Here is a 26,814-nt window from a genome sequence, read left to right as displayed (position 1 = left end):
TCCTTGACTAGAGACAACGGAAGTTTGCATTTTTCCTACATGCTTGAAATGTTGACATCATGTTGACCATACCAGCACCTCATCACTGTGATAGTTTGCTCGGCGCTTGATAAACTAACTGCAGCACAGCTTTGACTCATTTTGGCTGTTAATTAAAATACTGACGAAAACGACTTGACATGATGATGGATAAAGGTAAAGATTGTTTTTTTTTTTGTTACAAATAAAATGCCTACGACTTAGATTTATCTACGCTGATTCCATTCCTCGAGTAAATGTTTTTTAAGTATAGGTTCTGAAAAGTACTTGAGTACAAAAGTACACATTACATTATAGCTGGTATGACGTACAATATACGTTTAGTATTTTTTTTAATGAAAATCTCGTGCATACAAATGTCCTTCTTTCATTAAATAGTGAAGATATTAATATTTATTCCAAATAGGCTTGTGCCTATGGGGCGCCGTTTGTAAAGAAGCAGATGCTCAAAATTACGACATTTTCTTACATTTAACGCCACACAGTGTTTAAAATGGTGTGAAATTTTTAGAGCCACATTTTTTTTTTTTTTTTTTGCACATTTACATTATTTAGCAACTTAAATATTTATTTTTAGATAAGAAGTTTTTGACCTGATTGTTTAAATCCAGAACTAAATATTTTATTTAAATCTTAAACTTATATCCTATATCTTAAATGTTAAATCAGGAAACGGTCGGAACTAGATAGTTAGCTTAATATGCAAATTCATATGACTGGAGACCGGAAGTAACAAAATAAAAGCTGGAGCACACAAAATACTCTTTAAATAATTTCTCCTAAATATGTATTTTACCTGTATATTGTGATTATCACAATGACTCATGTCCGAGAGCAGACTGCCACCGTTGAGTAGGTTTTATTCATTTTCAACCAACGTTAACAGACAGCTGCTCCACCAGCTTTTATTTTGTTACTTCCGGTCTCCGGTCATGTGAATTTGCATATTAAGCTAAATATTTAGTTCCAACCATTTCCAGATTTAGTATTTAGGATATAGGATATAAATTTAAGATTTAAATTAAATATTTAGTTTTGGATTTCAACAATCAGGTCAAAAACTTCTTATTTAAAAATAAATATTTAAGTTGCTAAATAATGTTGTAAATGTGAAAAAAAAAAAAGTGACTCAAAAAATTTTACACCACGTTTTAAACATTGTGTGGTGCTAAATGTGAGAAAATGTTGTCGTAATTTTGAGCATCTGCTGCTTTACAAACGGCGCCCCATATGTGCCTGTATGATATTCCGACGGTATGATGACTTTCAGCCAAAATATCACGGTATCACAGTATTGCAATTACAGCTCTACAATGTGTTAATTTGAGATATCTGGGTTAAAAAAATGGTTTTTCCATTGAACATGATTTTTATCTTTCAAAACAGAGTAAATTGGAACATAAGTATAATGTTAAGTTAAAATACTGTAAATTTAAAAAATAACACAATAACTGAAATATTCGAAATAATTTTAAAATAAATGCAGTTCTTTAGGTGAGCCTAAACCCACAGCCACAGCTCAACATTATTACGATCAGAACAAAAATGATTGAATTATTTTCCATAAAAAGCATGTGTGTATAACTCATTTTATGTTTACATTATGCACACACTCTCTTTCTCAACACAGTTGCCAGAGAGAACAAAAACACATATTTTACCACCCCTAGACACATCAAACAGGCTGGAGTTGACTCTTGTAGCTAGTGGGAAACGTTCATGACAGTGTTTACTAGAGGTGGGAATCTTTGGGCACCTAACGATTCGATTACGATTCAGGGGCTATTGTTTTAAGTGTATTTTGGCTTCTAAAAGGTTCCCCTTTGTCGACAATGCCACATATTTTGGTTGAATAGGGTGAAAAAGTATAATATGTGGGCTTTAAGTGACAAACACAAAAACTGTTTTAAACATGTTTCAATATATTGATTTTTAAGTCGTACCTAGTCATACCTAATTCCTGAACTTCTGTCTTCCTTTAGACTGGGCTATTTTCCAAGGCTCTTTCCTCTTGGCTGACAAATTGTCCCTGCCTGCCTCCCTGAGCTCCCTTCAGAAATGTGACTGGCACAAGGTGTGCAAGCCAGTCCTGGACACCATGAGGGAAATCTGTGGCGTGCAGGATATCCACAGTCATCATGGAGGCAAAGCCGCCACTTGGAGGAAACAGTTAGTTTGTGTGGTGTGGTTAAAGTTATTGAGCAGGGAGAATGGGGAAGATCTTGAGGCGGCATGGAAGGAAAACACTTTCTTTCCTCTGGAGAAGCCCCTCCCAGAAGTCAGCCATACAGTGCTGATGGAGCTGATCAAATCTTTGTCTGCTGCCGACATATTTGCTCATTTTCTGCTGTGTCTTCCTCGACATCAGATGTGTTCTGAGTTGGAACGGGTGCGGGAACATGTGAAAAGCAGCCCTGTGGGTGAGGATGATGTCCAATTCTTTCTTGAGTTGTGGTGGCAACTTTGGAAAGGCAGTGTTGAGAAGGATAACGTCGAAGTATTGTTTGCTGAGCGTGTCGCTCATCTGACTTCTCAGCCTGCCAGTTTGACTCATCCGGCTGCCAAGAGGCCCAAACTCGACTTATCAGCATTACCGCACAACACGGATGTTTTGGACATTCTCCTTCACACGCTCACAGATCTGAACGATTTTATATTAAAACCAGAGCATGGCATACGCGCGCTCTCCAATTGCCTGGATGCACTTTACACAACATTCCTCACAGATCCGTCAGTCTTCATTCCAATTAAGGACAAGATAGTGTTCCTGTCCAAAGCCATGAGCGTCAGAGAAAACACTAACAAAATGGGTTCAGCCCTTATAGAGGAGGCTCAACGAGATCTCCGCGCCTCTTACACCCAATCCCAGTTTCAGCCTGGTAGATTGAGCTTCTCTGAAGCCTTGAAAAGTGTGACTGCGCTCACCCAGTTCTGGCATGACCAACGTTTGCTGGAAGCTTGTAGCAGCTCTCCATCTACTTACACAGCTTTCAGACTACAGCAAAGTATCCACAGAATATCGAGGCTTCTAGAAGAAGCTGACATGACGGGAGAAGGGGAAGATGAGAAGAATCAACTCCGAAGTTTATTGGCGTCAATGACCTTCCCCGTTTTTGAGAGCTCTACAGAGATGAGCATGAGGGTTGCCATGACCATCATTAGTCACCAGCTGGAGGACTACCAGGGCGTCACTGTGTTGTTTGCTAGTGAGGAGAGCTGGTTGGCTCATGAGGAACAGTGGCTGGATTGCCTTGAAAAGAACCAAACAGCCTTCCAGCAGTGTGACACACTTGTCCAACTGGCCTCCACCCTCATTAATCGACTCCAGAGCGAAAGGTTCAAAGTCTGCCAATGCAAAAGGCTGCTCAAAGTTGTCACGGCCGTGTTTACGTCACTCTGTTTAGAAGAAAAGAATACAGTTTTGGCTGCCATACTGCAATTATCAAGCAAGGGCTTCTTTGGATGCGCGGGATCCTCCGATTTGATCGCCAGCTTTGAACAGGAGCTGAACATGGCCTTCAACTGCATCATCCAGGGAGGAGGCGGCGCTCCAAAAGCAGAGGGCAACCTCAGCACAGCAGTGTCTTTAGTTGCCAGAGTGGCGTTTCAGAATCCGGAGGCTACCTTAAGATCTTGCTGCCATTCGGCAATCTTTAATAAAGGGGCATTCACTCTCATGAGTAAAATCCTGCAGCAGTTGCCCGGCCTCAGCGTTGTGACTGGACAGACAGAAAAAGGCCACGAGAGGAGAAAGCCCAAACGTCTACTCTGCAGGATTCTACAGGAAGTAGTGAGCGCCAGATCACTCTCAGACAATGAAAAAGACCAACTACTTAAGTTTGTGGCTCTGTTGATGGTACCAGTTTCAATGAGTGAACGTGAATACCACAGCCTTCTGTCGCCTCAGGAGCTTGTCAACACCTTTGTCCTGTCTAACCTTTGTCTCGCTGGTGAGTGCTGTCACTTTGTATTCCTGCATTAGGTTTTCATTGAGTGGCTATGGTACAATACTAGGCCACTGTAGAGCAGTGGTTCTCAAACATTTTACAAGAAGTACCATTTGATAGAATGCTTGGTTCTCGCAAGTACCACCATCAGGGCCAATATTAACTCCTTGTCTGCAATGGATGGCGCTAGCCATTCAGTCCATTGTGACTGGGAAACACTGGCAGCAAATGATAACTGCTAGTCCTTCACTGTCAGTAGAATACTGCAACCAGAACATTTACTGTATTGTACCACCAGTCCTCCTAGTTTTGAGTGCTTTGACCTATTAGTCACACTAACTAAAGATTTTAAGTAGACAAAACTTATATTATTAAACTAAGTAAGTTGTTATTTTTAATAATCCCACACTTATTTCACCAAGTTTATATTGTGAACTTGATTAAATAAATCAACTTGCATAATAAAGCGATACTTACATTTCCGAGTGAACTGAACTTGAAATGATAAATTGTGTAAACTTTGCCATAGTCGCACTCCCGCTGCCTTCAAATAAACGTGCTGATAACTGGGCAGGTAGACAGGGTGTTTAGCTCAATTGTGTATGCATTCTGCTTCCACTGTGGTGAACTGGGTTCAATCTGCGCTTGGAGATACCTTTTATACCTTATATTTACTTAAACTCAAGTCCAGTCTACTTAAAATGTTGAGTTCAGACTACATAACTGAAGACCAGTTTACTGAAATTATTGTTGTTGTTTTTTGACTTGTCCATCAAAACCTGAAAATTCAAGTGAAAAAGTGAGTTTAGCCTCAAACGGTGTAAAAATAATAAGATAATGAGCATCAAAGTATAACAAAAGAAGTTTAACTTGCATAGCAAAAGTCCACTAGCTTATATGCTATAAAATGCTAAGGGTTTTTTTTTCCTTTGTTTTTTTTTTTGTTATAAATTTTTTAACAATGCTCTTAACAAATCGTTCAAACTCACACGCCACGAAAAACTGCTAAGTATACCTCTAAACTAAATTAGGAATGAATAAACAATCAAATTAGCTCAAACAAAAACTGATAAACTTATGTTGGTCTTAACTGGGAACAGCTGGATTCAGCCATGTTAGATGAGTTATGTCGTATTGACTGTTGCCACTAGAGGGCAGTGTATCCACCCAAATCAATAAAACTAAATGCTTTTTTTGCCACTGTATTTTTTTAAAAATTGATTTTCAAACTAATAATTCACACCATGAAAAATGCAAACACTTTTAAAACAAACCATTACAATGCCAGTCCAATTTAAGGAATCCTCGAAGCAGCAAAATTTGATTTGAATCTTTTTTCTAATCGGAATTACTAGAGTTAATCGATTACCGTATTTTTTCAGAGTACAAGTCGCACCAGCCCAAAAATGCCCAATGAAGAGGGAAAAAAAACATAAGCCGCACCGGAGTATAAGTCGCATATTTGGGGGAAATTTACTTGATAATATCCAACACCTAGACCAGATATGTAATCTTGAAAGGCAATTTAAAATAAAAATACAATAAAGAACAACATGCTGATGTACAGTATGATAATGTTACATGATGCATGAACAACGAAATGCAAACGTGGCCGGTATGTTGACGTAACATAGCTATTAAGAGTTATTCAGATAACTATAGCATAAAGAACATGCTAACAAGTTTATCAAACCATCAGTGTCACTCCAAAACACCAAAATAACACGTGAAATGATATAATAATGTGTTAATAATTTCACACGAAAGTCGCTCCAGAGTATAAATCGCAAGCCAAACTATGGGGGGAGGGGGACTGCGACCGAAAAGTACGGTAATCGTTGCAGCACTAATTGGTAGTTTAAAATGAATACAACTGAACCGTTGTTTAATGCACCGTAGCAGACTAGAATAAGGTTCTTCGGTAATGAAAAAAAGATGAATGAATGAAAGAATGGTTGACGTACCACTAGACTAGAGTGATCCTATCCCACGTATCACACTGCTGTAAACAAACAACCAGTCACACTCACTCTTTATATTCTTTCCAGGCGACAACGCTGATCTTGATTTAGGCCTACAACTTCTCAAAGCTGCCTTGTCTGTGGACGTCCAGGAAGTAGCCTCGTCCTCATCGCACTGGGTGATGGACTGCTCACCTTTTCCCCTACTCTACATCCTGGCTCAGCTGCTCGACCAGGCACTAAGGTGGGCCACAAAAAAGACTGTAATTTCAATGGAATGGATTTGCAGTCCATCAAACACTGCTTAGGGAGTCCTTGAATTATGACAGATTAAGATGCACTTGTATAAAATGACGTGAGTAACCGTAACGTCTGGACGCACTCACCAAATTTGACAAGAAAACTGACATCTGTCGGGGAAGCTCAAATTTGAACTCCAAGACAAGTGTTACCTCGATAGCTCGATTACAGAAATGAATACGACCCCAACCATGGATTGCTTTTCTTCGAAGACTTTATAAACAAGAGCTCTTTGGTACAAAATGATGTGACCCAGCCAGGAGCTGTGATCACCCACAAAGTACGAAGAAGTACAATAGAGGCTGGACATTTATACTGTTGAAAGGGCGGTTCCGAAGCCCACCGTGAAACGAAATTTAACTAAGAAACAGAACTCATCATCTCACAAACCTGGGTATTGGGATATTTTCCCATACAAAAACATCTTTGAGCTGAGACCTTGAACACCGGTCCCGGCTAGAACGAAGATAAGAAACCACAGTCCTCCCTTGTATTCATCCAGGGCATATTGAGCAACACAGGAACATAACAGTCCATATTTGGGCATATGGTGATACAGTCTGCAGTAGTCAAGGCCATGAGAAAGCACACTCAACAGATTAATGCTACAATGTTCTCATGCAAGCATAACAAAATCATACAAAATAACAAAAGCATACAAAATATAATGTATAATTGTTGTGTTTTAAGTAAAGATACACGATAATATCGGCTACCGATAATTATCGGCCGATAATGGCAATTATGACGTCACACAGATAATACAGATAATAAAAAAATCAACCGATAATGCAGTCCGATAATTATATACTTGATTTAGCCTCCAAATGTGTGCAACCAAGCAGTTTTCTCCACTTCTTCACTGCCGCCTGCTCAACCCCTCCCCTCTCTGAACCCCTGTGGGAGGAGGGGTTTAGGAGTACGGCGTCATAGAGGAGGCGGTGTTACACATCAGTGTTGAGGCGCTCTCACTAGCGTGCGTTGCTTTTCCCGTGTGTGAAATGAAATAAACGATGCTCTCGCCATCTACAAAACAGTTCCTCAAGGCCTAAAGAAAGCGTCCTCATTGAACACTAGCACTAACCCAGCAGCCATTTAAAACTGCATCACAATGATTTTTGGAACGAATATGAGGCTGCTGCTAGCATGAATGCTAAAGCTATTGTTAACAAATAAACTATAAAGGAAGCTACGGGGCTTGTGACGATACAGAGACGCTGCGGTCCTCCCGGAGTCGGGGGGTTTGGGAATGCAGCCCAAAGCGAGTGGTAAACTCCCATCTATGGCTAAACACCTCACGAGATCGATAGTTGACAAGTAGCTGTCTTCCGACGGAGCCCGCCGGTCCGGCAGGCCGCCGCCGCCGCCTCGCCCTAGGCAGGTAGAGGATGAGAGCAGAGCCATGCGCCGCAGCGAGCCGGCCGGGGCGGGCGGATATCCGGTACGAACTTAGCTGCCACCGCCACTCCGGTTCAAGACAGAGGCCTGGCGTGGGTGCTAATTTGGCAGCCGGGCGGACTGAAGGGCACAGGCGGGAGGAAATTCCCGAAATGACCCGATAGCCAAATCCCTGGATGAAAAAATAATGCAGTTTATACGACCACGATTCTTCGTGAAAGACATGCCGATCACATCAGTTTTACCACGGACATTTACACAGGTGATGTCAACAAACCATGTTTATCATGACGGCACAGTGGTTAGTTGATAACTGTAACATGCACCAAACGACACAAAGAAGTCATCCAGTCAGTAATGCATTCAGTACGCTTTAAATTTATGACGTCTTAATCAGATCATTCTTCTTAAATCTAGTCAAATAATTTTCCCCATCTTGTTTGAGTGTTGAAGACTAGTTGAATGCGCCAGATTATTCCACTTACTTGGACTAAATATTGCAATTTGTTCTTATTAAGCCCAAACATCTAAAAAAATAAGGTCATTTTTTTCACCTAAATCAAGAAAAAATTGCTTTCAAATAATGTTTTGAACCATACATATTCTTGAATAAAGAACATTTCTGACAAGTTTTTTTTTTTTTTTTTTTTTTTTTTTTAGGATTATGTATAATAATTTATTGCTTAAAATAAGGCTGTTAATCTTATTTTCAGCTGGCCATTTTTCTTCAAGAAATCTGAGTGAAATATACTTGAAGTGCTGGCAGTTAATTTAACTTATTTCCAATAGATTTACACTGAAAACAAGGGACTTTAACTAGTCTTAAGGAGCTGTGTTTTTGCTGTGTAGGAATGTTATACTTTAGGAATGGCATACTTTTAAAGCCATTTTTGAGCAACTTATGTATTTACTCTGTAAGTAATTGTTGCCAAAAGTTTACCATTACACAATGTCAGACAATCTGTCTTTATTTAGATGTTGGAATTTACTACTACTACTACTTGTTCACATTTGATGTTGAAAAAAAAAGAGCAATATTATTTTTGCACAGCAATATTTTCTCTTGTGTATACTTTAAAATTTTACATAAATCTTTAATAAAATTATCGGCTTGACATTATCGGTTATCGGTTGGAACGAGGAGGAAATTATCGGTTTTCGGTATCGGCTGAAAAATGCATTATCGTGCATCACTAGTTTTAAGCATGAATAAAATTCTCTCTCAACATCCAAATGTCGTATTAGTTTTACCCACACAAATTTTGCCATGGGAAACAAAAAATATATAAATAATTGTAAATAAAATGAATGAATTGAAATGAAGGATCCATTTTGGGGAGAAAAAAAGTCAATTTAAATAGTAATAAAAAAATAAAAGTGAGTTATTAAAAACATCTAAATAGTTTTAAATAAAAATAAATTTAAAAAAATTAAAACTGCATTTCTCGAATGTTCGTCTTAGTCTTTAGGACGATAATACTTATTAGTCTGTCATATTTTATCTCAAAATTTGTCTTTGTCTAGTTTTTGTTGACGAAAACTCGTTTATAAAATTTTTTTAAAATTACTCCAAAAATAAATCAATAAATAAAGGTTTCCAACTATTTCGAATAAACATTGACAGATGAGCATATAATGTAACACCTTCAACGACAACGCCAAGTTTCTGATAATACACGCTCAGCAGGAAAACAGTACATTATTTCCAATTAATTATCCCCACCTGGACGCCACGAACTGTATGTAAAAAAAGTTGTCGGAGAGTTTAAGAGGAGGCTCGCTGTTAGCATCAGCCTAATGCTAACACAGATGCTATGTTAATACGGGGAGTTACATTTAGTGTGTGATGATCTCTCAGCACAGTCCTTTAAAGGCTAAAGCTACATTGCAGTCGCTCTGGTCAAGATAAGAAAACACATTTTACCGTGGGTGCAAGCCTTGAGAGTGGCGAGGTCCCTGCACTGGTGAGTTCGGAGAGTGGGTGCAACACGTCACATGAGTGACACAACCAGACACTGATACGATGCAGGCTAACTACACATAAAATGTCACATACTGTATTGTGCACGTGTGATGGAAACTATTGCACATCTCGGTCTCGTTCTTGTCTCATCAGACAAAAACTGGCATTAGGCTCTTTGTTTTAGTCTCCCAAAACACGTTTTTAGTTCGTTATCGTCTCATCATCGTCATGAAATAAGTGGTTGTTGACAAAAACAACACTGATCAATATAAATTTCATTCTCTTACTAACTACCACAATGCATATTCTGTGACTGGGGCTGGTAGTTCATGAGCTAATGATAAGTTTTCAATAGATGTCCACAGTAGTGACCACTGTCCATGAAAAAGTTAAAGGTAAAAACAAAAAAAAATCCTTAACCAGTTGCCAGCTGTCCTGGTTTCAGCGGTTTGTCTTTTACCAGGTGTTGGGAGCAACCACCTGAGGTCGCCGTCCACCGGTGGTCCATGGACACCAAAGAGCTCCTGGCCTCCGCGCTGAGCACAGTGGCACAAGTCGTGGGCGTCCAGGTGGAAAACGCTCCGAGTCGGTGGTCCAGAGCTCTGTTCTGGCTCCACGATAAAATGAAGGGACTAGACTGGACGGTTTATTTCTACCTAAAACCTGTGTGGGGCCAACACTTCAAAAATGAAGTTCCCTCATCTCTGCTGGCAGTGTGTGATCTTCCTGAGCAGGTAGGAGTTCTTTTGGAAATGTGATGACAATCATGTCACCAAATAAGGGACTAATGCTTTCTTAAATTTCTAGGAGTGGTCGGGTGTTAACCTGCCACAATACGGACAAGGCACAGGTCTTTTGGCGTGGATGGAGTGCTGCGCCTTGTCAGACTCCCTTCGGTCTACCATGTTGTCTTGTCTGGCTCTGGACCAGAGCAAGTGGGAACACTTGGGCATGTTCAGCAAGGGTCTACTGGTGGCGTTAACCCAGGTGCTGCCCTGGTGTTCCATCCCCCAGTGCAGCAGATTAATAGGAGCCTTGAAGGAGCTGATCACCTCAGGTCGCCTCCATGTGCCTTTCTCACTGGAGTATGTGGAATTCCTGCCTCTACTCGATCTGAGGAGGTTCTCCTATGAACTCTGCCTCTCGGTCCTCATGCTGCGAGTCCTGCAGCTGCTCTGTGGTTCCAGCTGCTCTCATTGGCTGACGGGAGACGCCTGGGCTCACGTTGCCAGATTATACGCTCACATAGTGAGGGAGCTGATGAACTCTCTTAGAGCCAAATTAGCCCTGCCCACATCCGGCACGCTGACAGGCTCGCCGAAAGAACAGAGCAGTTTGAAAGACGAAGCGCATATTGTTGAACAGGTTCCAAGTCAGGAGGTCCTTTTCGTTCTCGGGCAGGTCTTCTGTCATGTCCAACACATTCAGGTAAGTTAAACTCTCACTGGGATCAGGGAATGTGCGTCCAAGAAAGTTTGTGTATTTTATCCTGGAAAACTGATTTCAGATTGATTTTAGATTAGTAATGAAACACAAAGGGGAAAAATGTGGTATACACTACACTGAAATATGTATTGGTCACATTTTATTTTTGATTACAGCGGAAACCTAAACTTCATCATTTTAAGAAGTTAGAACTTGAAACACCATAATACTGAAAGGATTTCTGAGGCACGGTGGTGTAACCTGGCCACCATTTCGTGTTCATTTTGTAATTCAAAACCATTCAAAAAGTCATGTATTTAGCCATAAACACCATAAGATAGTAGCAAAGCCCATTTTCTTATTGGGTAGGGCTTCACCCTGACTAGCTAATCCTCAGCACGACCTAGTTATTAGAACTTTTTTTTATATTTAACATTGTTTGGGGCTGAAGTTTTTGTAAGATTGAATATACACCCTCAAAATAAGATTCACAAATGCCACAGTGCAATCGTAGGGAAGTTCACTATTCTTACTGCAACATTTTTGGCTGTTTTTACCTTTAGATATTGCACTAACTTCTGTATATAATCTATTAATTTCCTCTCATTTTGTACTAAGGTGATGATGCCAGGAGGACAGAGTGAACCTCTCTTCCTGTCCAGCCTGGAAATCCTCAGTCACTACCAGGCCATTATGGGCACTTTCCCGAAAAGCAGTAGCTCACTGGAGAATGAAAACACCAAATACTTCTTTTACACCATCACAGAGAACCTGGAGAACCAGGAAATGAAGTCTGTTCTACAACAGAAGATCGCTCAACTTGGATGATCTCATCCTCTCACTGTTATTCTCATGCTCAGATGTAATGGATTAGTTTTCTATAGCTTTACGTAATACATTTTGTCGTTTGACATCAAAGGCGTAGGTTTTAATACTGCAGTCAAGCCAGCCGGTCAGTTTTCACTTGCACTTCCCATTCATTTTATTGTACGGAGACACAGGGTGCACATGTGTGTGGATCCTCTTGCCCTAATACAATGATGTCACCCAGTGTTTTAGTACAGCGACCCAGAGTTTGGACTGCCACATGGAGAGCATGTTTAAAACACCCATGGGAGAAAAAAGATGGAAACTCCTCAGCCTGATAAAAACATCCTTTGACATGCATTTCATACAGATTGTGTCTAGTTTATGAGGTGATATTCAATGTGTGCTATTAATTACAGTAATAAATGGAAAAAATGCGTTATTAGGAAAATAAGAGGTGTCAAAGGTCAAATACCTTGAAGCTAATGACCTCGGAAGCAGGTTAGTAATGAAAATCACAATAGAAAAAAAGGTAACATACAGTGAGGAGCAGAAGTATTTGCACCCCTTGTGATATTGCAAGTTTACCCAGAAAATACGTAGAGGTCTGAGATTTCAGTCATAGATGCATTTCCACTCATGGACACACTGAATCTAATAAATCCAGAGATCGCATTGTATGATTTTTAAAATTTGTAATTTACTGGTGTTCACTGGATAAAAACTGATGAATGTATGGCGGCCGCTGGCCGTCCAGAGCACCGGCCGTTCTGTGATCTTCCAGAAGCTACAGATTACCAGTCCGCCCCTGCTGAGAACCAGCAATAATTATGACACTCTAAGAGTTGTCAGTATGTAAAATCTCTCCTCGTGGGGCATCGCTCATGAAGAGAAAAGTGAAGGCTCAGCCTAGAACTACACGGCAGGAGCTGGTCAATAGAACACCATGGTGCAATGGTTTAAAATCATGCATTGCTCAGAAGGATCCCCTTTTGAAGCCAGTACATGTTACGGTCCAACTGAAGTTTGCCAAGGACTATCTGAATCAGTCGTTTTTGGCAGCCCTTTTAATTTTTGTCTTAGTCTTTTGCACAAAATTACTTATTAGTCCTATTTTAGTCATTTCAAAATGTGTCGTCTAGTTTTTGTTGACGAAAACTCAGGACCGATTTTGTCTAGTTTTAGTCCACGTTTACGCAATATTTTCGTCTGTAAAATTAGAAAGTTTCACTCCAAAAATAAATTACAAATAGGTTTTACTTATTTTGAACATTGACAGACGAGCACATATTGTAGCACCTACAAGCATCTACAAATCTATCGCATTCAGCAGGAAAATACATTATTTTTAATTAAATACACCCACCTGGGCGTCACGAACTGTATGTAAAAAAAGTTGTCTGATAGTTTAAGAACGCTGTTAGCAATAGCCTAATTTTTAACATGAATGTGAATGCTATGCTAACACTACGAGTTACATTGAGTATGTGATGATCACTCGGCACAGACCTTTAAAGGCTAAAGCAACATAGCATATTCTGTCTGGCCAAGATAAGTTACATCAAACCGTGTCTCAAAACAAGCAATGGGGAGACTGGAAAGGACACAAGTGGGTGAGTTGGGTGGTCGCAGCACATCACATGAGTGACACAACCAGAAACTCTACGATGCAGGCTAAATACACGTCACACGTGACCGAAACTATGGCGCATTTTCATCTCGTTCTCATCTCAACAGATGAAAACTGACATTTGTGTCATTATGTTTTAGTCTGCCGAAACTTTTTTTCCCCCCGTTAAACGTTGTCATGAAAAAATTGGTCATTGACGAAAACAACACTGATGTGAATGACGCAAAGGGGTCATGGGAGAAAGTCATGGTCAGATGAGGCCAAAAGAGAACTTTTTTTGTGCAGACTTTACTCGTCATGAGTGGAGGAAAAAGAAGGATGAGTACAATGCCACCAACACCATCCCCACTGTGAAGTATGGGGTTGGAAACTTCATGCTATGGGGCTGCTTTTCAGCAAAGGGGACAGGACAATTGTACTGTATAAAGCACAAGATTAATGGTGAACTGTATTGTCAGATATTGAGCCACAACCTCCTTCCCTCAGTCACAGACTTGAAGATGAGTCGTGGCTGGATCTTCCAGCATAACAATGATCTGAAGCACACAGCCAAGCTGACCAAGGAGTGGCTAAGTAAAAAGCGTATCAAGGTTCTGCCCTTTCTCCAGACAATCCGATAGAAAATCTTGTGATGGAGCTGAAACTTCGTGTTTTTCAACGACAGCCCCGAAATCTGACAGATCAAGAGAAGATCGGTGTAGAGGAATGGGCCAAAATACCCATTTACAGGTGTGAAAACCTGGTGAAGAACTACAGAAAGCGTCTGACCTCTAATTGCAAACAAAGGCTTCTGCACTAAATATTAGCACTTATTTTCTCAGGGGTGCAAATACTTATGAACCCCAGTAAATTACGAATAGATTATTGAAAAATCATACAATGTTTTTGATTTTTTTTTTTAAGATTATGTCTCTAAGTGGAAATGCATCTATGATTGAAATTTCAGACCTCTACCCATTTTCTAAGTGGGTGAACTTGTAAAGTCACAAATGGTGCAAAAACTTCTCCCTAATTTATTTACAATAGTGTATCACTGACCATAGTGTATGTAGTGAAACCACACAATCAAATTTTCAAGCCATCATGCATTCAAGTTCATCACAATTGGATATAATCTTAATACTTTCAGTAAAATGAAGTAGGTTACACATTTTTCCCCATCTCTGGAATCCTACACATGATTTAAGAATATTTGAGGGTATGTTTTGTTCTTCTACTGGATTTGTTTGCTTGGAAATCACAACCACCACACCAAACGTATTACATATTTTTTAACTCATCCAAAAAACAAACAAACAAACAAACAAAACAAAAATCACAATTCTTGCTTGATGTAAAGCAGTGGTTCACAAACATTTTACAGCAAATACCACGTCAAAAACTACTCAAGTATCAACATCAGGGCCAAAATTAAATGACATTAGCGAGTAGGCCAAAATGTTCATTATCAAGTTCAAACTAACTACAACCGCTTGGCTCCCTAAAAGTATCACCAGCCCAGAGACATGATAATCACGCCCGAAAAGCGCGGATGCCCGCTATTGACGAACTCCAAAATCTATGTGCCACTGCCTTTGTGGAATAGCACGTTGGTGCTCAACCATGCAAATGCTTCCATGTTGCGGATAACTACTTTTGTTTAGGAATAAAACAACAATAAGGCCACCATTAATTAATAAACGCCGAAACAAAATCTTAAAACTTTAAACATTTCAGTAAATCTTTCGTTTACCACTAGAGTGAGACTGCATAAACGTGCACTTACCACATTTTTGTGAACCATTGGGCTAAAATAACCTGATGATTGTTAACATTAAATGACAGGGCAAAAAAAAAAAAAAAAACCTGATTCACACCTTTGGACAATCATACATAATAATAGAAGACAGAATTCAATTTGACACATGATTATTTTTAGAGCAAACTGATTATAGTAAGAGCAGTTGCCGATGTTAATCAAAAGGGGTAAATTAGACTCAAAACCAGCTATAATCTTTAGTTTAATTTCTTATGTCTGAACACTCGCTGGGCTTTCTTCAGCTGGAGGTAAAACCAGTAGACCTGAGGCATAAGGATTGCCAAGTTGCCGACATTACAGTGCCAAGGCAGATGGGACGGAACTTTGTGCAGTGGAATGTCAAAATCGCGCCCGTACTTCCAGTACATGTAGGGGAAGATCAAGATCCGACAAATGATGAAGGACACCAAAAGTAAGATGCTGTTGATTTTGTGCAGCCTGGTGTTTGCAAGGCCCACCTGTATGCAACAAAGGAGCGGAGGAGTCAGAATTCAAACTACAATGCTTGAGGGGACAAGGACATGAGAACGATTGTTTTCAAAAACCTTCCACTGTGGTTATGTTAAAACTGTCGCATCCGTTCTTAGTGCCGAACTTAGCGGATGTGTAGCGTACCTGGACGATAATCTTTGATATGGCGACAAAAGCGACGCTGAGTTCTGTTATGAATAAGCATCCGATGAAAAAATCTCCCAATCCTCGCCGGTAGAACTAAAAGGAGCATGCAGAAAACACATTTTCAGAACTAACAGACCAATCAATATTGCATTCCAACATTTTATTCTTACCACGCCAATGGGTAAGAGAATACCAAGCACTGCCAGGTGATGAAGGACAGTCAACCAGTAGCTGGAGATGAACCCCTTGAGTGTCATCAGAGAGTGGCTGTTGTACATGCTGTTTCCTCTGAGTCGGTGCGAATGGAAGTGGCTCATATACGAGGCATAAAGGTCGATGGCCGAATAGGGGTATCCAAACACCATAAAGCTGGTGAGCACCCAATGACTGGGGGCGGTGAGAAGAATTTTGAGTGAGTGATTTGAATACTGTGTACCACGTTTCTTTTGTAGTCAGCTTAGATCAAAGTTTAATAATATCACAAAGTTACCTGTCTCTCATCACATCCTTGCAAGACGTCACTGTGATGACTCCGGCTGTCGTTGCCAGGGATGCGTGAATTGCATCAATGAGCCTGAAAACAACAGCAATTAGTACTGTATCGCATCGCCCAACTATACTGTGTTTCGAGTATTTTGTTTTCTGACTACTTTTTACTTTTAATTACAACAGGTAAAGCAGATACTTCAACTTTTGGAAGCTATATTGGCTTCAAGGGTCTTTAAAAATACGCCTCCACATGTTTTTTTGTTCCTTTTTTCCCCATGTCAGAGCCTTGATTAGCTAAGCTTTCAGATCAACGGTTAAAAAAAAAATTAACATGATTTATTGGCTATTTACTAGATTCTGCATATTCACAATATCTGGATTTGCAGCTAGTTATTTAGATGTTAATGCTGATAAAGGGCACACATTTATGTAAAAAGTAGGGCTGTCAAACGATTAAAATTTTTAATCGAGTTAATCACAGCTTAAAAATTAATAAATCTTAATTAATCGCAATTCAAACCATCTATAAAATATGCCATATTTTTCTGTATATTATTGTTGGAATGGAAAGAAAAGACACAGGACGGATATATACATTCAACATACTGTACATAAGTACTGTATTTGTTTATTATAAAAATAAATCAACAAGATGGCATTAACATTATTAATATTCTGTTAAAGCGCTCCATGGATAGAAAGACTTGTAGTTCTTAAAAGATAAATGTTAGTACAAGTTATAGAAATTTTATATTAAAACCCCTCTTAATGTTTGCGTTTTAATAAAGTTTGTAAAATTTTTCAATCAAAAAATAAACTAGTAGCTCGCCATTGTTGATGTCAATAATAATTATGGTGCTGAAACCCATAGAATCAGTTGCACCCAAGCGCCAGCAGAGGGCAGCAAAACACCAAAAAACACAAGTAACACGTTGAAATGACACTTTGCTGTCATTTTAATCTGTTTGAGCGGGGCATGTGCGTTAAATGCGTCAAATATTTTAACGTGATTAATTTTTTTAAAAATTAGAAAAATAGCAGCAATGGACATTAATTTACTCAATGCACTCTTTTAGAAAACTGATGTAAAGTCCAGCCTAACATGTGATTGACTGCTTTCTTCTTCTACCATGATAAAAAACGTTATAGTAGCAGGTTTGCATGGATGTTGAGGGACATTTTATATTAACGCTGCAACATCTAATCGATTGAATCGATTAATAAATTAATTGCCACCTAATTTGATAAACCGACTCTTGCTAGCAGCTATGAGCAGTCTCCTTGGGGTCCTTGTTTGTGTGTAATGTGAGGTTGCAAACGCGTAAGCACCAGTGATTAGAGCAAGAGAGCGAGAGTTAATTGCAACACTCAGGTTGGGTTGCCGAATCAATAATATTACATCGCGTCGAGAGTTAGATTGTCTTTTGTGTTCTTCTGTGCTTCCATCAGAGGTGAGTAAATAAAGTCAATTGTATTGTTTGTATTCTTTGCACTGAGCGCAAAACTTGTTAGGGATTATGCTAATCAGTGTTTTAAAGTGCCTATGACAGCAAAAAGCATGTTTTTTCCCCCTATTTTCCAAGGTATTTTATGCTCCTGAATGAAATGGACCGATTGGATGTGTGTGGAAGCAGTCGCTATATTTATTTAGTTTTTTGAATCCCGCGCCATGAAAATGAGTGACTTCTGGCTCCAGTCTCGAATTGAGAAAGAGGTCGCTGTGACATGTACTGTAGAAGGAGTCCTCTCACTATCCAGCCATACTGTTTTATGAGAAGGACTAAGGATTCAGCTGATTTTGCGGATTAATTTGTTAATTTTCACATCACGCCAGCCAAACGGCTGCAGAAAAATTTTGCCGCACCAGGGAGAGGCGTGTGCCTTTTAGGGGTTTCAAAATGTTGTGAGTAAACATCGTGTTTTGTATTATGTCAAATACTGGGATCATTTTAATACGTAGGTGGCTTGCATCTTGTGGCTGACATGCTCCTTCTCTACTCGGCCGACGACACATCACCCCGCCAGGAGAGCACTATACTCGGTTTATTGCCCTCTTCATGTGCCCGGTGTTCTGTCAGATTTCCCACCCGATCAGAAATTGCAACTTTGTGTTAAAAATGGCCGCGAAAACAGCGTTTACAAAGTAAACACTACAAACTTTGTTTAAATAAAGGATATTTACTTACGTTTCATCATGGATGGGCAGGTAGAAAAGATCTCCTAAAACACGTTCTGTCCGTCATGTTAGCTGCACAACAACTGCAAGCCGCTGTTTGTTTACGTCATCGCCGTGTACTAAAGCATTATTTTTCATTATATTCGTGTTGACCATGTGACAGCTACGCGTTCCTCCGCGTTGACAAGTTTGTCCGGCGGTACTCTCCAGCTGCTTCCTCAGCAAGCTCTCTTGTCCGTAGTTGCAGGGGAACGAGCTGGAACTTGCTCTCCGCCGGACGGGTTGCCGATCAGCGAAGACAATCGACAACCCCGCGGCAGTGTGAAATGATCCAGGCTAGTTTTGTGTGATTTTTTGCTTGGAAAAGCGAAAATAAGACTTTGAGACGTCACTTGATTCGGGTTAGCATGCCAGCTATCTGTCACACCTCTTGGTTTGTTTACATTCTCCAAAGCCAGGGGGCAGGGAAATGTCAAAAGCCTGACTAACTACGGCGGCGTAATATAGCGATCGGGAGGTTCGACAATAACGGTGAAGTCGACAATTTTGACCATTATGGAGTAATTTTTCTATGTTGTACTGAATAAATGCATTTTTATTATTTCATATTCCATTTAGCACAAGAATGTTATTTGTAATGACCATACCATTTATTTAGCAATTGGGAAAAATATTTCGATAAAAAGAATATCCTTTAAAAATACTGGAGTAGAGAAACTGAAACAATGACATTTTGTGGCTCTCTTTGTCGCATTTTTCTCGTTATGAATAATTCCCCCTTAATGGGCTGCATACTAAATCAGATGAAACCATTCTCCCGCTGACGTCATCCACCTGTTGGGGATGCTAGAGCCCTATAATGGTAGGCGTGACTAGACGGCGGATTAAAACACAAATTTCTCGTCATCTGCACTTTGCCAAATTGTTGTATATAGTCGAATCGTCTCAAAATATGATTTTAATTCACATAATAATGCTATTTAAGACTTTTTTTATCCTGTCGTACGCACTTATTAGTTATTGTTAGATAGTAAAGTTGTGTCATTACTTTTTGTAAGGAAACCAGACATAAACCCATTCATATAACAGCTTAGAGTCTCCTTTCAACACAAACTCCCATTTAAACTGTTAAAGTTCATATAAGAGAGCGTGCTTTGAAATTGGATTTGTATTGTATTTAAGAACAACTGATTGATAAAGAAAACGGATTCATTACATTCGGCTTCCCCATTCAATTTTTTTTTTGTTTAAAGAAAATGAGTCATCGAAAATTTATATAAGCTCTTTGCTCACAAGAAAAAAAAATTGTCAATCAGCAGCACTTTTTATATTTGAATGAACAGGACTTTTGTCTGATTTGTGTACTGAGATTTTTTAAATGTTCGATAATAACCTTTACTAAAAACTTCAAGTTTTTGTACTTCAAACAGTACAGTTGAAGACTACAGTTAAGTAAAGATGCTGCAATAAAATATTTTTAAGGAAAAACTCATCCATTTTGTCTTCATTGTTACTTACGACATGCCTAAAAAATTGAAAAAAGTAACATTTATCCGATTAATCATTTAATTTATTGTCCGATTAATCAATTATAAAATGAATCGTCAGCCCTCTTTTATATAAATAATATTAGAGATGTCCTGATCTGATCCCGTGATCAGAAATCAGGCTAATTGCATCATTTTTCAGAGGATCGGAATCAACCAATGCAAAAAGTAGCAGCGGACCATTAGCAATATACATATACTGTATCACAATGTCAATTTTTTCCAATATCATTCGGGCCTAATATATACACTACTTTTCAAAGGTTTGGGGTCTAAGCAACCCCAAATTTTGAACGGTAGTGTATATATATATTTATATTAGGGCTGTCAAAATTATCGCGTTAACGCGCGGTAATTAATTTTTTTAATGAATCACATTAAAATATTTAACGCAATTAACGCACATGTTCCGCTCAGACAGTATTCTGCCTTTTGGTAAGTTTTACACCAGTCTTTTTGTGCTGTCTAACAGCGAACTCTTGTGGTCGCTTTGCGACATGGTTTCTTTTTTTTCTTGCCAGTTCAATATGGCTGCACGACGTCTCGGGCTGACGCCTACGTTGTAATGTTGTGCTTATATGATCCTTGGACAAGATTTGTCCGTAAGTATGGTTGTTGTAAAGAATGTACATATTATGTTAGTAAGCGAAATGTTCTATTTTTTGTATGAGACGCTTTTTGTTTATGTTTAGTGAACCTGTATAGCGTGCTAAGCTAACGTTGTTGCTAATGCAATGCTTGTGTACTTTTTTGTTGTTGTAGTTTTACGACGGTCTAAAGAGGACAATGGTTTGAGGCTATTTTATTAATAAATCAGATGAAAAAGGGAGAAGTTTGATTATTAAGGCGTCGTTCACTAGCTGTCTAGCTTTGGAAAAAGTAGACGCTTCGGAGTGAGGACAGCATAGACAGATTTAAATGACAGTAAAGTGAAATGCCCACTACAGTCCTTCTGTACCGTATGTTGAATGTACAGTGGGGAGAACAAGTATTTGATACACTGCCAATGGGTTTTACCATTGGCAGTGTATCAAATACTTGTTCTCCCCACTGTATATATCCATCTTGTGTCTTATCTTTCCATTCCAACAATTTATTTTACAGAATATATATATAATTTACAGAAAAATATGGCATATTTTATAGATGGTTTGAATAGCGATTAATTGCGATTAATTACGATTAATTAATTTTTAAGCTGTAATTAACTCGATTAAAAATTTTAATCGTTTGACAGCCCTAATTTATATCTATTTTTTTTTTTTTTTACTTTTTACGGGCTAAAATAATCCAGAATTACAATAACATTGCCAAAAGATATAAAAGTATACAGCCTATGTTTTATACTCATGGAAAAAGTGGCAGAGGAAGTATTGTAAACAGTACAGTACTGAAACGTGTTTGGAACTCTTCTTCAACAACAACAACAAAAAAAAAAAAAAAAAAACTTTTGTTTCGGTTAGATCGGGACTCTGTATCGGCAGATTGTCAAAATCAGGTAACTCGGACTCAGGGGCCAAAATATGCAATCGAGACATCCCTAAATAATATTTCAAATATCCAGTTAAGATAAATGTCCCATAATTAGAAGAGACAGCAATGAAATTATTTGAGACTCAATTTGTTCATGGAGGGGACGTGGTTAAGAGGAAAATATTATTTTAGGGGGTACACTAGACTTATTTAGCATTTTAAAAACTATTTTCAAGCAAAATATATCTATAGCCTTAATATATATAGTACTGTGCAAAAGTTTTAAGCAGGACACCTGCCTAAAACTTTTGCACAGTACTGTATGTATATATACAGTGCTGCTCAAAAGTTTGTGAACCCCCTCAACATTTTGGAATTTTCTATTATTTCAACCTGATTTCCTAATCAATCAATTCAGTAGTTTTTTTTGTTGTTTTTTTAACAGTTGTGTTGTCGAGACTAAATTAAAAAGAGTTTTCATCAACTGATGTAGGTGCAAAATTGAACTGTTTGGTCACAACCAAAACCGCCATGTCTGGCGAAAAGTCAACACTGCATACTACCAAAAGAACCTTCTCCCAACAGTGAAGCATGGAGGTGGGAATGTCAAGATCTGGGCTTGCTTTTCATCCTCAGGACCTGGACAACTCCACATAGTCCAGGGAATCATGAATTCTGAGGAATATTGTCAAATCCTAGAACATAACCTGACGCCATCTGTTTTGAAGTTAAAGCATGGCAGAAGGTGGATCATGCAACATGATAATGATCCAAAGCATTCCAGCAATACAACCAAGGAATGGCTGAAAAAGAAGAAGATTTGTGTTCTGGACTGGCCCAGTCAAAGTCCTGACCTAAATCCCATTGAAATGCTGTGGCGGGACCTGAAGCGAGCAGTTCATGCCAGACGCCCATCAAACCTCTCTCAACTGACTGCGTTCTGCAAGGAAGAATGGGCAAAAATCCCCCAAAGTAGATGTGAGAGGCTGATTAGTCACTACAGAAACCGTTTGGTTGAGGTAATCTCTGCAAAAGGAGGCGCAATATCCTATTAACTGAAGGGGTTCACATACTTTTGCACACATGATATCTGAGTTTTTCTTAAATCAACCACTTTTGTTAAATAAAGAATGACAATATAACTATTTCTTTTGTTTCAGTCCATTATTTGGAATGTCAGTATTGTGGATTTGGGTATAACTTAACATTTAATAAGGTTATTTTAGTTTTTTTTACAAAAAATCTGACCATCGCTGTGGGGTTCACAAACTTTCGAGAAGCACTGTGTGTATATATATATATATATATATATATATATACATACACACACACACACACACACACACACACACACACTGTATATTTTCCTTTATTTTTTTCGTCGTGAGGACAAGTACATTCCCTCCAAAACGGCATGCTTTACCATTTTGAAAGTTGATTATTCAAAATTTTAAGGGTGGGAAGTAAAATGTCTTCCAATTCTGGAATGACCGCCGTTTAAGGAAGGCAAACAATTAGAACAACGACTCAGGTGAGCCCATCCCAGTTGATTTTGGGCGGGCAACAACAGCAGTTACCATACTCAACATATCAGCATTCCTCAAATGAAACTTGTCCAAGACCATAACGAGCAGAGTGCATAAAATGACTATATGACCACGTTCGTTTCGAATGGACAGGCAACTGACAATAATGTTGAAAAGAGCCTTAAATAAACTCGCAGTAACTGACTGACCTTTCACTCACTATCAACACATCTGCGTCACTCCATCGCGTGAAAGTCAACTTGAGTACTTTCTTGAAGCCGATGTAAAGTCCAGCAAATGTCACAGCTCCACAAGCCAGCGTTTTAAGCATAATGATTGATTGAGTCGAAAATGCTGCACTGAATGACAATACACCTACTAGCAAGTACCAACTTTCGCACTTCTGCAACAGCGTTGCTTGCGGGGGTAAACACGTGTGACGCAGGAGGGGCGGAAATCACATGTCGTTTTTCACAATAAAAGCATGGGATCAATCAAATTCTTTCAAAACAATGCAAATTACAGTAGGGTGACCATATTTTGATTTCCAAAAAAGAGGACGCAGTAGCCCAGAACTGGCCTCGAGATACTTGAATTTTACTCGAAGTTCACTCAAAGATGCCTGTATCACTTTAATATATTTAAAGTGTGCCTCCTCAGGATAGAAAAATTCAGTTTTATTAAAAGAAAAAAAAAAAAAAAAAAAAAAGGAAAAAATAGGCCTATTGCCATATAGTATATATTATATACTATATGGAATTTTTTTTTTTTTACTTAACAGGCTTTATTCTTCCTACAAAAAAAAGCAAACAATTAAAAAAATAAATAAATACATAAATAAAATAAAAAAACGAATAATGATTTAAAAAAAAAAAAATATATATATATATATATATATATATTATAATGCAGACCCATGAAAATGTAGTCCATTCAATACACACACTCAAACACACACACACACACACACACACACACACACACACACACACACACACACACACAGTAGGCTATGTGCCAAGTCAACATTTTTATAAATGACTATCACGACAATTGTCGCTGACAAATTGTTATTCCCACTCAATTTTTATTCTCATTGAATGTTCTAGATTGTACGCAATCAACAACCGAATTAAACTGACCAGCATGTTGCCAAACGCAGCAGTTCAAAACTACATTGCCCATAATGCCTAGCGCGGCTGAGCTCACTGATCGCTACCCTATTAGCGAGTACCAGAAGCCGAGGCGAAATCAAACTTTGCTATAAAAAATTTACAATCATCAGCAGCGCAACGATGCGACACCAAACGGGATTTTACAGATTACGCCAGTACAAATCTCCGACAAAAGTCAACAGTTGCCATTATAAATGAATTTATCGTAAAAAAAAAAAAAAAAACTCATAAGAAACACAGCTACTTAGAATATAATACTAACATTCAACCAAAAAAACGAACGCTGAACAATTACAAGACTCATACAATATACTGCATCTCTGTGTACACATATAACCCAATATGCAACAGAAGACACGTGATCGACATTAACAGGAGATAATGTGTGATGATTTGTCCCAGGTGAAGAAGGAACAAGCAGCATTTAGTGATGCCGCCGCTCAAATGGTGATGAAAATTATCACGGCAATCCGGGACCAAGAAAGGCTCGCTCGCGGAAACCAGGCCAGGGCGGATGACGATTAACCAACCTGAGCAGATTGCAGCGGATGTGGGCCTCCATGATTCCCTCGGCTATACCTCAATACACAAATCTGACAATCCCCCGAATCAATGAACTCGCACTAATGGACAATATTGCTATGGCAAATCAATAACTTTTGGGAAGAAAATTCATGTGGAAAAAAAAAAAAAAAGCTCATGTAATTTGATGTATGCAACTCTACCATGTTTGATTGTGCGTCCTTGGCTGCAAGGGGACGGGTCTTGATAAGCATATGCTTCTCCCGTCTGCCCTTGTCTTTTTTCGGTTCTTGCTTTCTTCGGGCTAATCATATCACATTTTGCAACTGTCAGTGATACCGATGATGATGACAATAAACATTTCATTCATTCATAAACTTACAAAAAGGTGTATGGAGCCATGTCTTAGAACTCCTTATTGAACTGTAGTGTAATCTCTCGCCAAACTGTCAGTAGAAGGTCGTAATTCCCCATGAAACAAAGGGTAAACTGCCAACAAAAAACAAGAAGAAGATCTACTCTTTCTCCCGCCCCTACTATTAGTAGCCATGTCAACGCAGGCAGGCGCTGCCCCCTAGTGGCCGGAGGGATTCTCTTCAAGGTGGTCCCGTGAAAAATCATAAAAAACGGGCATTTTCATGAATTTATGAAACCCGGCCAGACGCTCCGGAGAGCACGTAATAAGAGGACTTGTCCCGCCAAAAGAGGACGATTGGTCACCCTAAATTACAGCAATGTTTTAAGCAAAATGAAAACATGTTTATTATTTTCGGACTTCGTCCTCGATTGTGAACATGATTACGACAAATCATCACTGCCTTGAGATTCATTTAAAGGGATATGTTACAGCAAAACTCACGCCCAAATATAAAAATATGTAATACATAATTGGTGTGCATGGCTGTCACCCCAGGAGGAAGCCTCTTCTGAAGACGGTCCACAGGAAAGCCCGCAAACAGTTTGCTGAAGACATGTCAACAAAGCACATGGATTACTGGAACCATGTCCTATGGTCTGATGAGACGGGCAGGCTTTATTGTGTACCGTCTTCAGAAGAGGCTTCCTCCTGGGGTGACAGCCATGCACACAAATTTGATGTAGAGTGCGGCGTATGGTCTGAGCACTAACAGGCTGACCCTCCCACCTCTTCAATCTCTGCAGCAATGCTGACAGCACTCCTGTAATGAGTCACATTACATTTTGGAGGGAAAATGACAAGCAGTACTCAATTTGGACATTTAGGGATGTACAGTGCCTTGCAAAAGTATTCGGCCCCCTTGAACCTTGCAACCTTTCGCCACATTTCAGGCTTCAAACATAAAGATATAAAATTTTAATTTTTTGTCAAGAATCAACAACAAGTGGGACACAATCGTGAAGTGGAACAAAATTTATTGGATAATTTTAACTTTTTTAACAAATAAAAAACTGAAAAGTGGGGCGTGCAATATTATTCGGCCCCCTTGCGTTAATACTTTGTAGCGCCACCTTTTGCTCCAATTACAGCTGCAAGTCACTTGGGGTATGTTTCTATCGGTTTTGCACATCGAGAGACTGACATTCTTGCCCATTCTTCCTTGCAAAACAGCTCGAGCTCAGTGAGGTTGGATGGAGAGTGTTTGTGAACAGCAGTCTTCAGCTCTTTCCACAGATTCTCGATTGGATTCAGGTCTGGACTTTGACTTGGCCATTCTAACATCTGGATACGTTTATTTTTGAACCATTCCATTGTAGATTTGGCTTTATGTTTTGGATCATTGTCCTGTTGGAAGATAAATCTCCGTCCCAGTCTCAGGTCTTGTGCAGATACCAACAGGTTTTCTTCCAGAATGTTCCTGTATTTGGCTGCATCCATCTTCCCGTCAATTTTAACCATCTTCCCTGTCCCTGCTGAAGAAAAGCAGGCCCAAACCATGATGCTGCCACCACCATGCTTGACAGTGGGGATGGTGTGTTCAGGGTGATGAGCTGTGTTGCTTTTACGCCAAACATATCGTTTTGCATTGTGGCCAAAAAGTTC

At 39.2% G+C, this 26,814-nt stretch overlaps 2 protein-coding genes across 2 annotated transcripts; one reads left to right on the top strand and one right to left on the bottom strand.

Moving 5' to 3' along the window:
- Positions 1-20: 20 nt before the first annotated feature.
- On the top strand, positions 21-12,536 carry gemin4 (gem (nuclear organelle) associated protein 4). The gene is made up of 6 exons (XM_057839461.1): positions 21-195; positions 2,022-3,989; positions 6,035-6,191; positions 10,072-10,342; positions 10,416-11,036; positions 11,652-12,536. Exons 1-6 carry the CDS (start codon positions 180-182, stop codon positions 11,859-11,861), a joined length of 3,243 nt encoding a protein of 1,080 aa, XP_057695444.1. The 5' UTR covers positions 21-179; the 3' UTR covers positions 11,862-12,536.
- LOC130917779 (ceramide synthase-like) lies at positions 11,081-23,530 on the bottom strand. The gene is made up of 5 exons (XM_057839462.1): positions 23,307-23,530; positions 16,377-16,460; positions 16,057-16,273; positions 15,884-15,979; positions 11,081-15,726 (listed from the first exon to the last, which is right to left on the bottom strand). The coding sequence occupies exons 1-5, from the start codon at positions 23,426-23,428 to the stop codon at positions 15,466-15,468; spliced, it is 780 nt and encodes a 259-aa protein (XP_057695445.1). The 5' UTR covers positions 23,429-23,530; the 3' UTR covers positions 11,081-15,465.
- Between the last annotated feature and the right edge of the window lie 3,284 nt (positions 23,531-26,814).

The sequence above is a fragment of the Corythoichthys intestinalis genome, chromosome 6 (genome assembly GCF_030265065.1).
Source record: "Corythoichthys intestinalis isolate RoL2023-P3 chromosome 6, ASM3026506v1, whole genome shotgun sequence".
NCBI classification, from domain to species: domain Eukaryota; kingdom Metazoa; phylum Chordata; class Actinopteri; order Syngnathiformes; family Syngnathidae; genus Corythoichthys; species Corythoichthys intestinalis.
The sequence above is the reverse complement of the archived record's forward strand: the minus strand, read 5'-3'. Positions and strand labels throughout refer to the sequence as shown.